The sequence below is a fragment of the Physcomitrium patens genome, chromosome 15 (assembly GCF_059467195.1).
Source record: "Physcomitrium patens ecotype Gransden chromosome 15, ASM5946719v1, whole genome shotgun sequence".
Classification (NCBI taxonomy): domain Eukaryota; kingdom Viridiplantae; phylum Streptophyta; class Bryopsida; order Funariales; family Funariaceae; genus Physcomitrium; species Physcomitrium patens.
The window spans coordinates 14,652,782-14,669,401 of record NC_143424.1 but is presented as its reverse complement, the minus strand read 5'-3'; the positions used below and the strand labels follow the sequence as shown (position 1 = coordinate 14,669,401).

General features: G+C 26.5%; 1 protein-coding gene across 1 annotated transcript; it reads left to right on the top strand.

Moving 5' to 3' along the window:
• Positions 1 to 3,233: 3,233 nt before the first annotated feature.
• Positions 3,234 to 5,395, top strand: LOC112292198 (uncharacterized). Its single transcript, XM_024540454.3, has 3 exons — positions 3,234 to 3,620; positions 3,816 to 4,396; positions 4,827 to 5,395. The coding sequence occupies exons 1-3, from the start codon at positions 3,435 to 3,437 to the stop codon at positions 4,924 to 4,926; spliced, it is 867 nt and encodes a 288-aa protein (XP_024396222.1). The 5' UTR covers positions 3,234 to 3,434; the 3' UTR covers positions 4,927 to 5,395.
• The last annotated feature ends 11,225 nt before the right edge of the window (positions 5,396 to 16,620 follow it).

The window sequence follows — 16,620 nt, the reverse complement described above, 5'->3', positions numbered from 1 at the left end:
GTGGCTCTCTCTCTCCTCCAGCCTGCCTGATTCGTGCCGACTATTCTATTCCCCAGGGTGGTGGTGGTGGTGCCGGCGAAACGGGATGCCGCTCTCCGACGTTGGCGGCACGAAATTCACATTTGACTCGGTCACTCCTCCTCCAGCTGAAAAGGGCTTATCGTCATCCAAAGGGGACTCTCTCTCTCTCATCCATAATCCATCCATCTATCCATCGTTCATTCGTTCGTTCGTTTATGCATTCATTTGTTTGTTCATTTATTCAAGTGGGGTATCGGGAATCATGTGGTGCCCAGGTAGGTCACATGGCCTTCCATTGGTGGTGCCCTCTTGTGTCCCGCCTCCTCCATCTGCCCCACTCCCTTCTCCCCTTTATTTATTTATTTATTTATTTATTTGTATTTGTTTATTGATCTAAAAAGATGGCACCTTGAGTGTGTGAAAACAAATACCTTGGATTCATGTTTCTACCCTTGGACGCACCCAGTTCAGCAGATGCAACCATAAATGTATCATCCTGCACTGAGGGTTTTAATGTGTATATCAAATGTATTCACTAGATGCATCTCTATGTGGAACATTACATTTGACTGTGGAGTTAAACAAGAAAAACTGGCTTGATGTTTAGAAATAATTGTTGATCCCACCTTAATTTTTGGATGTTTCATTACATTTTACTAAAAAAAATTGGCTTGTAGGAGCAATGTCAATCTATTTGATGTTAATAGTCGTTTATTGAATTTGTAACACATGTAGAGGTAACAAACAATTGACTTATTATAAAGCACCAAAATTAATAATTGTATCACACAATTTCGTATCATGATTTGCAGAAACAGATAAAATAGTTATTATAAAATATATATAACCAGTTAGGATCTTGATACTTTTTATTTTAACTAAAAGTACTCAAATACTATAAAAAAATGAAAATGTAATTTTGTAGAAAGTTCTTGGTGTTTCAAACGTTTCATTTTTAAGTTTTAAAATTAGGCTGTTAATTTTTACTACCATGCAAATCATTATATATAATGGTTTTATCCTTTGGGATGTTCTTGAACTTGTACTAGTGTTTTATGCATCATAAATCAACATCACTTGTAGAATGTGTATGTAGGAAAAAACTTGTGAAGGAGCTAACAAATATTGAGTGCAAAAATAGCAATATATATAAATATATGTAAATATGTATATATATATATATATATATATATATATGGACTGTGATGTTACACTATGCTAAATAAAATTTACGAGAATAAGTTTTATCAACAAACTCTGAAAACTTTAAATTTTTACTGTTTAAATCTTAAATTAAAAAATTCAGAATCTTACAAAATTGTGAGGGGTGAACCTTGTCTTTAAGACATATATGTGTGTGTGTATATATATATATATATATTTATATTTAACGTAAAAATTTATAAAAGACAAGTGGTTAAATATGAAATAATTACTATGACTATTATTCAGTTAAAAAGCAGAAAATCTTTAAATATCTGTATCTGTTATTATTCTGAATTTTTTAAAAATATAAGTGATCCAAAACCAATGAAAAAGAAACAGCACTTATTGTTCCCACATTTTGTAGATACTTTTTTTTAAAAGAATTTTAGTTGGTGTGAAATATATATATATATATATATATATATATATATATCTTCCCAATTCCTTTAAATCTTGAGAGAATGTATTGCAAAAATACTTTAGGGAATTAAGATATTTAATTCTCTAGCACTTCAAAGAAATGTAGAGATAGAATTTTGCTCATGGTGGTACTTGATTATAATTGTTTATTCTAAGACCCAATCCTTTACTGCTTTCGTGTATTTGGAGTAAATTTAACATACCATGAGAATGTTTTTTGGTTGTTACATGCATAAAAAGATTAGCAGTATTCACATAATGCTTTTATATATATATATATATATATATATATATATGACATAAAGATTTTAATTTTGATATTTAAAAAAGAAACACACTATTTTATTGTATCAAAATATTCATGCGGAAGTAAAAAATACCGTATTTTTTCATATATTCTGTAATGAATTTCAAAAAGCTGATCCCATGAATGCCAAATTTAAGTTTGTTATGCTTGTTAACAACTGTTTTGGTTAAGTTAGCAAGTAATCAGATAGTGGTCTTAAATTTTCAAAATTAGGTTCAGCTTCAATATCTATGATATGGTTTGAGACTGTTTTTTAAAATACTTAAATAACCTTTTCTTTCTCTAATAATACAAAAATTGAAGTAGTTGATGAGCAAAATTATAATGAGGTTTTAAATATAATAATATATATATATATATATATATATATATATTTTTTTTTTAATTTTACATTTGTTATCCTTCTTATGTAAATAGTAATTCATCTAAAATAAATATTTTGTCTTGGCCAAGACACATTATACAATCTTGAATTCTAGAACAATTGATTAGCTCTAAAGTAATGTATAGAAGTGACAACAACAATCAGAAACCTTCATAGTTTTCTAGATGCAACTTAAACAATAAAAATATTAAAATATTAAAATGCTTTATCACGCTTTGTAAAATTTTGTTTTTATCAATGTCCAGAAACAAGGATATATATAAAGATTCTTCTACCACTTATTTATGCTTGAATTTAATTGTTGACATTTTTTTAAAAAAATTTATTCAATAAATCCGAAATCTTTGATTTACCAAATAGTTATGTCATGCTATTATTATAGAACATTTATACACGCTATTCTGTAAACAAGGCACAATTTCTTTTAGAATGCTACACAATTAAAATTTTGTTTCTATAATATTTTGTTAAGATGTAAAAACTTGGCCTCTTATTTAATTCAATAATTTTGCAATTTTAAGAAGAACACATATGATTTACAATGATATTTGACACATTTGTCACAAACGTTTTTTTTTTTTTTTTTTTCCAAAAATATTTTTAGCTTCTACTTTAATACAAAACCCACGTTATTTTGAATGATTATAATGACACAAGCCGTAAAAAACCCACGAAGTCATTAAAAACACATCACACATTTACACGGAAGAATAGAGATCTGAAGACCCTCCCACAACGTGAAGACTAAGATGTATCGTGGGTCTTGAAACGCTCATGAAGACCCCGAGTCTTCCCACGTGGACTCCACGTCATACTTTTAAGGGGTGTAATGAGCCGAGCTGGCATGGGGACAAGAACAGTGGGTTTAGGGATGATGAGCCTGTGTGTGCAGGGGCTGGTTTCCACGGCGTTGCAGCACACCAAATTGCTTCTCGCCGTGCTTCGTTATCCCGTGGGCTCTCCCCATCCTTACTACTCAACGCCGCGCGCGGGCGCGAGCGCGAGCGTGAGCGTTTCCTTGGAAGTCTCCTATATTTTTTTAGAATTGAAAGTTTTTTTGGAGTTTCGAAGCGTATAGTTTAGTGTATTTCCATCATGGGAGGCAGAAGGAATTTACGGTGGGGAGATGCGGCGGAGGAGGATGACGAAATCGAGGGTGTGTTGCCGCCTACGCAAGTTTTTGGTCCTGATGAGAAGGGCGTTAAGATTATCATCGAATGGAAGAAAAATGACGACAATGTGCGTACCAAGGTCATCAAGACCATCCGTGTGAAGAAACAGGTATGGCGTCATTGATGTGTGCGTCGTTTGTTTTCTACTTTTCTGTTTTGATTTCGGAAGAATTAGTGTTGAGACTCTCAATGTTTGTGATTGCAATTCAATGCGGGTATTGAAAAGATTGTAATGCACTCGTTAGAGTTATAGACTGGTGTAGGATTGGCAGGCAGTGATGTATGAGTTGGTTCGAGTTAACAGATGAAGAAGCTGAATCCTGCCACGATCCGGAGGCGTTCTTTGGGGAAGTTTGGTGATGCGCTTGGTCAAAATGCATCTGATAACTTAACGGTGGTTTCTACTGAGGAAATCTTTCTGGAGAGGACGAGACCAGCAGGTGCCAAAGCTGAACCTGAGAAAGGAGCCGACCTTGCATCCCTTGGAAATGCCTCTCTTATTGTATGCAGGACATGCGGAAAGAAGGGAGATCACTGGACCTCTAAGTGTCCTTTCAAGGAGTTGGCTGCATCGAGGGGCATTATTGCTGGAGGCGAGAAGCCACCGACCGACGATAATGTTCCTGGCATTTCCGCTGGAGCTGGAGGAAAGGGATCGTATGTGCCACCCAGCATGCGTTATGGTAAGGGTAATGAAGGAGAGAGTATGAAACGACCAGGAAGAGACGATAATTCTATCCGAGTTACAAATCTTTCAGAGGATACCCGCGAGCAGGATCTTCAGGAGTTGTTCAGTCCGTTTGGTTCAATCTCTCGAATTTACGTTGCGTTTGATCGTGAAACTGGGCTTAGCCGTGGCTTTGCTTTCATCAATTTTGTCAACCGGTATGAATTCTGCTCATTTCTACGGACCTTGATACTGTCGAGTTATCTTGTGTGGATTGTTGAGTGTGCTTTTGAGTCTATTGTAATGACGACCATCACCTTCATGGGGAATGCTCTTCAGATGAACAAAAATAAGACCGGGCACTTTTGCATACTTTCTCCTAGTCTTTTGATGCATTTCGTGAGAGGTATATAGTTCATTGCAGTCGAAGTGTTTATGCGGACTTCATGTGTTCTCTATCAACTGTCTTTGATGATTTATGTTCATTCATGCAAGCATTCACAATTTTAAATACCTATACATGTTCAGGTTTTTTAATTTTTTTTTAAGTTGCACTGAACCTCGGCTGATGGTGAATGGCTCGGGTAACTAGAAGTGATGTGACCCATTATTCTCGGAAAAAAGCTAATCGCATGTGTTCTGGCACAGGGATGATGCTATTCGAGCAATCAACAAGTTGGATGGTTATGGTTACGATAACCTTATTTTGCGCGTCGAGTGGGCAACTCCCAGGGCTGATAGATCTTAGAGTAACCAGCATCTGCGATTCGGACTGTGTCAGTAAGGGTTTTGTTTCGAGCCTTAGAGTTTTTTGTAGGCGGTTTCAAGTATATAATTTTTGCTGGACTTGTTTCACTTTCTTGTAACTCAATGCAGGTGAAAATATTCTGCACATTCTTCACATGTTTCGTATTATTTTACAACTGTTAAGAGTTGCATTATGGGCCTTGTGAACATAAGACAGCCAACCTTTGTACATGCTGAAAGGAACTTTCAACATGGCAAGTAGCTCCGCTGGCTGTATCTTCACACCAGAATTTGATGAAACGTTCGGTTTTTAACTCTGTAGGGAGTCACTAGGGTCTGGTCGTTGATAACGTCGGGGCATGAGGCACAGCCTTAGCTACTGTATAGCTTATTTAGTTGCTAAATAGGTTCTGTCTTTGGTTTCTGTAAATATAATTGTTATCACTTGGACTTTGTTTAAGTTCATACTAGAGGATGAGAAATGTTTTGTAATGCAAATCCATCTGTATGGGTTCTTTAAGAAGTGCTTCCAGTTCCTCGTAGCCCAATCAATTTGACATGAACATCTATTATAGATAATGTGCTCTGATGGGGTCTGGCTTTTGTTGAGCCGTGGAATTTGTGAAGCTTACGTTTATGGAAATCAAGTATTTCAGAAGTCTCTGTCCTGGACTACTTGTACTCTTCAGTCAGGGATGCATCGAAGTTGGCTTTGTGCGAACGATGTGTGGACCTGGAATTGCATGACGTTGAGTTGAAAGAGTTCGAAGCAACTGACAACTCTTTCAACTCAATTGAACAGTACGCCTTACAATTTTTTTTAATCTAAATGTGAAAACCGCACCCACTTTGGTATGTATGAGTTTACATTGTTTTTGTCCAGCGTACAACCATTTTGCTCGCATCCAAATTCCTAGAACATTCTCATTGAGACTTTCAGAACGAACCATTGTGCTGCAGCATTATCTTCCTGCTGTGCAAGCGAACTCTGTCAAAATCACGGTACTATACGTGATCATGAATCCGGTAATTTCGATTTAAAGTTTATACATGAAGAGATGTTTTAGGCGCTGGTTGTGCTTGATGATTCAACTGGATAGCAGAATGAATTTAAGTCACATTTTTTACTGCACATTGGGTCTCCATTTTTTTTTTGATTTTGAGTAAATACATATATATATATATATATATATATATATGTTAACATTTCGTTTTGTCATTCTTTAACACTTAAAATGACTTTTTTGTGAGCTTGTGAGTATTGTTAGGAAACATAATTCATCCTTCAAAAGCTTTAAGTAATAAAAACATCATTATTATCCATATAATGGAACTATCATTTTAATGAATTCAAAGAAGAACAAAGGAGAAAAATCTCATGTTATTTATTTACTTATTTATTCTTTTGAATCATAATCATATAGAACGTAACAATAAATTTATTGCTTGCCATATTTGGAGGACAATTCAAACCAAAACTCAATGATTTGTTTTTTAGAAAACAACTATCAATAGAATGCACCAAAGTCCTTGATGAATTCCAACATAAAACTTTTACATTATTAGCTTTTTTTAGGAATACAAATGTAATTCTGATTTGCAAATATGCATTTGACATTTTTCTTTGTAGGTACAATCCATTAAAGTATCATTGACATGGATAGCAATAAATCACACACACACACACACACACACATATATATATATATATATATATATATATAAGAATAAAATAAAAATTCTATATTATTTTAGCAAAATTACTTTAATTTCACAAAGTTGTTATTACAGTTATCACGATTAATGTCATTATTGCTTTAAAAAATATTTGATGGGTATCAACAAGGAACTTAAGGAATACTTTACATTAGAAGTAAATATGAATTTTAAACTAACATCACTGAAAAGAAATATTCTCCATGAATATAGAAGTTTTGGCTTGTTGTAAGGCCTTTCGTGCAATGAGTCAAAGTCTAACAATGAACATCCCTCTTTCGACATCATTAACAATATTTTAGTACTAAAGACAAGGCTTGCTATGATCCCAAGAGTATAAAATAAACCATCAGTTGCTTCAAGCTAACAACAAACTTTTTAAACTGAGTTTTGGTCAACTCCTCTCCATCATAAATATGAAACTTGTTTTTAGCAGTTATTTATTTATTTGTTTATTATGAAATGAAATGATATAAAACTATCAAAGAATTGTAGTGTGACAACAGGTTGAAGGTTCAAATCCAAATCAAGAAGTCCTTGACTTTGCCAAATGGATTGTGGCACTAAGTTCTTAATTTTCTAATGTTCTAAACAAACAAAAAGCAAAATCAGTTGCTGGTTTCAAGTATCTTGTTGCTGTTCACAGAGAACACTTAAGAATAAAAATTTCTTGACTTACAATTTATTTCATGATAGCTTCTGAAAATCCAAGTCAGTTTTTTATTATCAAAACACAAAATATCTTAGTAATTGTTTTGTTTTGTTTTGTTTTTGCATAATTATGATACCATTTTTTTTTCAAAATAAGTTAACCACAAAGTTCTGCAATTTTGAAATTTATTTCAAGTCTCAAATAATCCATTTATGCATTGATTGATTTTTTTCACGTACCTTGATGAATAAATCGAAGAAAATGATTAAAAAATTTGTATTACTTATTTTCCAACAAGACCTGCAATACAATCGACAATAAAATTAGCCATCAACTACTTTTGAAACATTTTAGTCATATTGTATCTTGTTCACACAAGTTGATATTGCTATAGATTTATTCTAATGTTTGTAAATATGACACCCATGGCTTTAAAAAGAGCTAAAACAATCACATGTCAAATTGTTTTTGGTAAGTAACTAAAATAATCTATACTTAAGTATATACTATAATACAAAAATTATCCTTAATAAGTATCTATACTAAAATACAAAGTATATATATATATATATATACACACACACACATCTATATATATATATATATATATATATAGGGAGTTGTTAAAGCCACATCCCACATCCCACCTCATGATCCATTTTGTACATGTCTTTTGTTTGTTAACCCATTTCCAATCCTCTTCCTTTGTTCCCATCTTGTCACCACCTTACACCTTGATTTCACCTCTATCCTAAGAATTTGAAATTGAACAATTCAATTGGCTATTTAGTTTCTTTAATACTTAAATAAAAAAAAAATTAAATTAGTTTATCAAAATTATCTAAAAAAAAATCATTTTTTAAAAAAAATAATAAAAAAATCCTTCAATACTTATTTTGTTTATAAATGAATATGTTAAATAATTACAATAGAATTTTATATCCATCTTTTTATTTGAGTTAGTTATTCATCACATCCACACTTCCAATTAGAATTCTATGAATTTTAAATAAAATATTTTTATTACATATTTTTCTATTATCTTATTTGAGAATATTTTTTATTTTTAAAAGAAATTAATATACTTATTTATACATATCTAACTCCACATACATATGATATGAAAAAGAAATAATAAAAAACCATGTAATTTTTAAGGGTACTTTTAGTAAACTTTTCAACTTTTTTTATCCATATAAAATTTAAAAGATTTTTATAGATTTTTCTTAAGGGATATGTGAAAATTCACTTGAAAATAAATTAAATTTAGCTTAATTTGATATTGATTTGGAATAACCATATCTATTATGAAATGCCAAATTTTAAACTTCTTACATATTATCTTAAATTTTAAGACATATATTAAAATATTTTTAACACTTTATTATTCCAAAAATTCAAACTATATTATTATTATTTTTATGATTATTTATAATATTAAAATTATTAAATAATAATTATTGAATATTATTAATAATATTTTTACCAAAATTAATAAGTTTAGAATGATTAATAAACTAAAATAGGGGGCCTAGAAATCAAAACACTCTCAAGTGAAATACTTTTTGTAAGGAATTATTTTAAAAACTTAAAAGAAAATCAGAATACGTATATTTATGTATATATGTGTATCCATAAAACCTTTTATTGAAGAATATTATAATATTAAATTAAATTATTGATAATTAATAATACACTCTCATTGTTATTCTACTATTTGAATTCTTTTAATGGTTACTCATTTATGTATTTGTATGTATGTTTCATTGTTATTCTACTATTTGAATTCTTTTAATGGTTACTCATTTATGTATTTGTATGTATGTTTGTACACACATATTAATCTAATAAGATAGAAACTTGATATGCACTACATATCTCTTCAAAATTTTATATGAACAAAAATTTAATTAATAATAGATACATCTTTATAAATACAATGACAACAACTATTATTTCATGACAATTCAATTCTTCATACAATTGAATTTTGAATTATGAATTTCTTTTTGCAAGTAGTAACATGCATCATATTAACGTATCAATCTAACACCATAATATTTTGTATCAAGAAATTTCAGCTACATAAAATCCAACTGATAAACTTTGAAACATGTATGATTAATTCATAAAAAAAAAAAAAAAGAAAAAAAAAAAAAATCTCTTAAGAAGGGGGTAGGGCCGAAACGGGGATAGGATTGAGGTGGAATTGGACACGGTGGGGACGGATTGGGAATGGGGTTAGAGACGAAGGACATGTACAAAATAGATCATGAGGTGGGAAGTAGAGTCCAACTTTAACAACTTCCTATATTTAATGTCCAATAAATAGAAATTTTCTAAAATAAAAATATTATATTTATTTTTTTAAGATTAACAACTTTAACTTGTTCTTAAATATATAAACTAAATAATTTTGATATTTTAGAAAAAATTATCATACAAATAATATTAATCAATCTTTTTCTTAATTATAAGAATTCATTTGTGCTTTTGGTATTTTAATATATCCTTTCAATATACATGTTTTTTGAAAGCTTAGAATGAGAAGAAGTTTAATGTCCAGATAACATTCTGCTTGTTATATGATTTATTTCATAATGAAGTTTTCTTTCATTTAAAACTACACTATATATCTTTTGCATGTCAAGAACTTGTACATTTTTAAGTGCTACAACAATTTGAATATATGTATATATATATATATATATATATAGACATTCATATTTATATTTTTTTATTTAAAATTTTAAAATTTTTATATTTATTTTTTAGAATACATTTTACTCTTAAATCTAAAATGATACTGATTAAGGTAAAGTTTATAATAAATATTCGTCAATATAAAGACTTTAGATTGATAATCAACTCCATATTAAAAATAAATTTCTATAATATAAGTAGGGTTTGTATGTATTTTTTTTGGTTTTAAATTATATAATTTTAAAATATACTATTTTAAAATATATATATATATATATATATATATTTAATATTTTTTATAATAAAAAATTATGTATAAAATATATTTTAATATTAAAATTATAAAATACATAATATTTTTTAAATTTTATAAAATGTAATATATTACATACAAAAATATTGTAATGCCTCTCCAATTTATTATGATGAAGGACTTTGATGTTTAAAGATTGCCACCGAAGGTGTAATACAACCATAACAAAATGTCACAAACATCAACATTTATATTAGTAAATAAGAATATAAGAGGAGTTGGATAGAAATAAAAATAAGTAAATTTGATTATATCTTATAGAAAAACTTCTTAGAATCTTTGTAGATGTATTTTGACTTTATAAGTATTTCAAATGCTATAGTTCAAACTTAAAATATGGTTGCTAAGTATTAATCTTGGATATTATTTTGACAAGAAAATATTTCATCAATAAATTGATTCATGCCAAAAATATATGAAGTTAAAGAAAGAATGTTACAAAAATTAATTGATCATATTCTAGATTTTAGAATCTCTTTAAATTAAATTTATTGTTTTTATTTTAACATTCTATACTTATGTTAATTTTTAGTCCAATAAATTGGAGCTTTACCAAACTTTGTTGAAAGTTTTGTTAAGACTTAGTAACTACTTTTAAATGTTATTAGATTACCCTACTTTATGTCAAATATTAATTTGCAATACTAATTCAAGTTTGTTGCTTTTGTCAAAGTCAATGGGTTGTGAGCAAAACCTATATCAAAAAAGATTTTGTATAGACTAAAGTTTTATCCACATTGCATAAAAATGAACTTCAACTAGAACATAAAAGGCTAAAATAAGGCAATATAGAATCAAGAAAATATACTAAATAAGTAGTTCAAATTATAATTTGATTCAATAGAATAAAAATAATATAAAACAAAGATTCTTTTAATATAATCATGTTATATACTTATATTATTTCTATACTTTTTCAACAAAAATTATTCTAATGTAACTGGATTTTCTAATTTACTTCAAATTTCTTCTAAACCTCTGACATTCTTACAAGTTTAGATTCAAATATGTCAAATTTTTAAAGCCTTTTGATATATATATATATACCTTAAAATTTTTAATTACTCCTATACAACCAAATATTTAATTGACTTAGAAATTCTTTCAAAGCCTTACATTTCCACATGCCTAACTTCTACAAGCACGTTATTTTTTTTTAATCTTTAAGGATTTTTTAAAATTTTCTTATATTTTAAAATTTTAATTTTTCTAATATTATAAAAAAATAATTTATAAGGTGAAGAAAAACTAAAGATGTTATGGTATATAAATTGGTTGTCAATTGTTTTAAAATTTTACAAGATATGAAATGTAAATCTTTTAATAATACTAATTTAAATATATTATTTAGAAATTATTGAAGAATGATGCAATTATCAAGTTAAATTACATAAATTTACTTTAAGATCTTATATTCAATAATATTCTAAAATTAATCAATATTATCTTCTTGAATTTTAACTATGTGATTTTTATTTGAAAAGTGTATAAGAAAATACTAAAATTTGAAAGTTTTTCCTATAAGAATTGAGATAAAGTTTAAATCCTCACAAATTTTTTAAATATTAAAATTTTATTTTATATTATTTATATTTAGTTTATACTTTATAATCCGATTTTTATTCCAACTTTGTAAAAGCTAGATCTTAGATAATTTTTTTACCTTATAGACATAAATATAAATTTGATGTTAAATAATCTAATTTTAATTCATAAGTTTTCAATATATAAATTTATACATGTGAAAAATATAAGATTTGATATGTTAAGACTATAACAATCATCTTTTTATTATAGCCATTTTTATTATAACCAAATATAAATCTTAATCTCAAGATCCTCCAAACTTTTTCTTTGCAAGCATATGGCCCATATCATACAATCGATTATGCATGTACAAATCTCCATGATCATCTATTGCCAATAATTATTTGTTTTTAAAGTTTTTAAGAAGTTTTTTGGAAATTCAAACATCATCATTTTGATTCACAATAGTTTTCTTTTAAATATGTATCTAAAATAAGAATTGTTACAAAAATATAAATAAACATCCAAAGATATATTTTTTTCTTTAGATTTAAAGTTATCGAAGTTGATTTTTAATGTCTTCTAAATTATCTCTACTTCTAATATATATTTTCAACAAAAATATCTAATATTTACTTTTAAATTCTTAGTTATTAATTTTTATACAAGTAATATGCCTATGACTTTGAAATCAATTACAAGTATTAACATTCTTTTTAAATACAATAAACTAGGTTCATTGGTTGAAAATTAATATATAAAAAATAATTCTATGGATTGGATTCTATTAAGTATTTTTATATTCACTTCTAAAATTTAATACATGTTAATTAAAGATTAATTGTAATTAATCTACTACCATTATCATTTCCAAACTTATCTATACTTGATAGCTTATCCAATTGACTTTCACTTCTCACATGATTTTAGATGATAAGATTTTATTTATTTATTTATTTATTTATTTTTAAAAAATTTCTAAGATATATTGTCTTTTTACAAAGAATATATTTGAACTTGCTCATAAAAATTTTCCAACTTATGTTTTAATATAAATCTACATTTTCTATCCTTCAAGTCATCTATAAAGCATGTTGCTTCAAACTTGTGGAAAATATGGCTACTTAGAGCTTTAGTCAATGTTAACTTAAAAATTCCACCTATTCCAATGTTTCCCAAACTATTGATATTTTGTAGTATGTCTTCCAAATCAATAATTTTTTTATAAAAATTAATTTTAAATATTTTTTAATTTTGACATTAATTCATAATAATTTACATGCTTCCAAATTTGAATACAAAAATAACTTATATAAATATATTTTTTTTATCACGATTCAAATCATATATTATACTAAATTACAACATCCATTATAAATTCATTATAATTTCAAATAAATAAATAAATTATAAATTATTTAATTTAATTTATTTTTTATTAAAATATCAAGTGGTATAATCAAATTCTTTAGTTTGGAATAAGAGCCACAAGCACTAAATAAATTTAAAAAAAAATTAAAATAGACTACTATTCAAATTTTCTTTGAAACTTGTCCACCATTCCTTTGGATAAAAAATAATGCTATTCTATGATGTATATTCTTCATACTTAGGATCTCTATCTTTTAAAGGACCTTAATATATTGCCTTCGTTAACATGATTAATCTTACATAAATCTTTAGAAATATAAGTCTTTATAATAGATTCAAAGATGAATAATTTATTATTAATAATTTTAATTGGTATAAAGAATTATTTGGATAATTAAGTATTTTATTTCTTTCTATATTTAATCAATAAATACAAAGATAATATTCAACACTAAAATATTCTTTCCTTAAAATAAACTCACTTCACATCATACAAAAACTAAACACATTTCCTTTTGAAGCATCCATCTCTAGTAAAGATTTTTCAACTATATTCTTTTTTATAACCTCAAGTGTTATATATCCAATAATATCTAAATTTCTTCTTCATGAGCATGCTTGTTGAGTGTTCTTTACTTCAACCTTTGATCAAAAAACTTCACATATACATATGTTATGCTGGCTACTTTTAGAATATCTATTGAATTTACAATAAAATTATTAGTCTTTTAATTATATCTTTGTATCATAAAAGCAACATAATCTACTTGTAATTCATAGAATAATGTCTATTGCAATTGCTTTTGGAATTAGTCCTCTTTCTTTCATCATTTTAGATGAAATCATCTTTTTTTGTTCTATGACATTTTTTTTTAAAAAAAAAACCACAAAAAATCTTAATCACATTTAAAATACTATCTTCTTTAAAAATATGTCATAGAAAAAAAATGGGTTTAGATATTAGATATCCATCTATGACATATTTTTAAAGAAGATAGTATTTTAAGTCATTTAAATGGATTAAGTCATCTAAATGGATTAAGTCATCTAAATGGATTAAGTCATCTAATTGGATTAAGTCATTTAAATGGATTAAGTCATCTAAATGGATTAAGTCATCTAAATGGATTTCAATCCATCTATGACACATTTTTAAAATACTATCTTCTTTAAAAATATGTCATAGATAGTATTTTAAATGGATTTAGATGACTTAATCCATTTAAAATACTATATTCTTTAAAAATATTATTTTTTAAAAATCTTAAATTTACTAAAAATAAAAATAATTATTTTTGCATATTCCATACCTAATAATTTTTTGGATATATCTATATGTATCTATTTCCACCTAATAGAAGAAGTGGTCTTTTATATTCATGATGATGATATTCATTAGGAGAAACAATAATGTCTAATTGTTCCTCTTTATCCTTTTGAATACCCCTAATATGTTCTATGAGATAATAAGCAAGTTCAACATCTTTACTTGTATATAATAATTGCAATATAATACTATCAAATCTCTCGAATAATGACAATTAGTCTTATTTAACTTTATTGGTGTATTTTAGAAAAAAATGTGGTACATCTTTTAACCTCAATAATCACTTTACTTTGTTTAAGATAATAACATCAAAAAATATTATAAATAATATTAAACCAATAAAGTAAGTACACAAGAAGTTTTCTAAAAGCATCTTTATTATTGATTTGCATTAGTATAACTTCGAGCAAATCATCTTTGCAACACTTTTTAATTAAGTTTTTTTTTCTTATAATTTGAAATAATTATTTTTTCTCCATCAAATATATTTGCATGAAAGTTATCAGTACTATTTTGAATTACTCCAAGTCTTCCAAAAAAGTCTTTCAATATATTTTTGTATTATCTTCCATTAAATATCCTTTACTCCAATGATATTATAGCTTCTATTTTAAACTCCATTCATGATTGCAAAAATTCATTATTATCTTATTTTAGCAATCTTTGTTGCTTCAATCAAAGATTTTATTAATGTAAATTTTGGAAATAAATGGAATTATATAATAATTCCTATAATAACTATAAAAAATCTTTAAGCCACCACCTATTATATTATTTTAATTCTTAAAAAATATCAAATATATAATTAGGATATACTATCAAAATAATAATCTATACATATTAATAGTAGCATATTAATAATCTATATCTTTACCAAAATATTTATAATATATTAAAAGCTTAAAAGTATGAAATATTTAATAACTCTCAATTAAAAATATGACATCTTATATTCAATTATTATTAACATCAAAGTTGAAATGCATAATTATGAGGCATACAAAAGAAAAAATATCTCAAAAGCTTTAAAAAGCTATTCTAATGTGGATTATATAAAAAATTTGTATGCCTCCAAAAAAAAAAGTTGGAGCTTTTTCAAAATATTTATTTATTCAAACTATCTAAGAACTTTTAAGTTGGTAGAATTATACACTTGTTGCTTATAATTCAAGCATAATTAGAGGTCAAAACTAAATGATGGTCAATTTATAAGACTACTACAACTTTTATAAAAACTTAGAAGTATTTTATTAATCTTGTTTAATTCTTTTTCATAGTATTAATTAATGCCTACAAATCATCCATATATATTATAAAATAAAAATTTCAAACTAATATAATAATATTAAATCTTAATTCTATAGTACAAAGAAGATATTCAATGAACATCTAAAAAGACCACTATGATTACTAACTTTTTATAACATCCATACAAAATACAAAAATTCTCACTTAAATATTTTACAAATTCTTCACAATTTAGTATTTCTATGTACATATGAAAAAGCTTTAAAAACTATAAAAGTTTTCAAAAATATACTTTTAGATATATTTTCTAATTTTCTCATGTTAGTTAAAAAAATATAATGTACACCATTACACTATTAAAGCCAAAGCACTATAAACTTAGACATATAACATTACAAATTTCTCATTCTAAATATAAGATTGATCAACTAAACCATCCAACATCAATTTTTTTAATCAAATACCAATAATATTTAAATAAAAAAGATATTTTATATACCAATAGAAAGATATGCCTAAAAATAAAGGTATTAAAAGTATACAAAAAATAAAAATTAATAAAAAATATAAAAACTATTTTTTTAAAATGATAAGAAGAAATGAAGATATCATAAGGCAAAAGAAATTAATCAATAATATACTACACTATTTAAATTTAAACTTGATAAATAAAAATAAATATTTTAGAAAAATTTTAATTTCAAATATGAAAAAAATTACAAATGCAATTGCATCTAATATTAATGCCATACTTATAAATTTATATCCTATAATATTATAAATAAATCAAGACTTAAATGTCAATATTATACATAAGTATAATTGAATAATATATTTT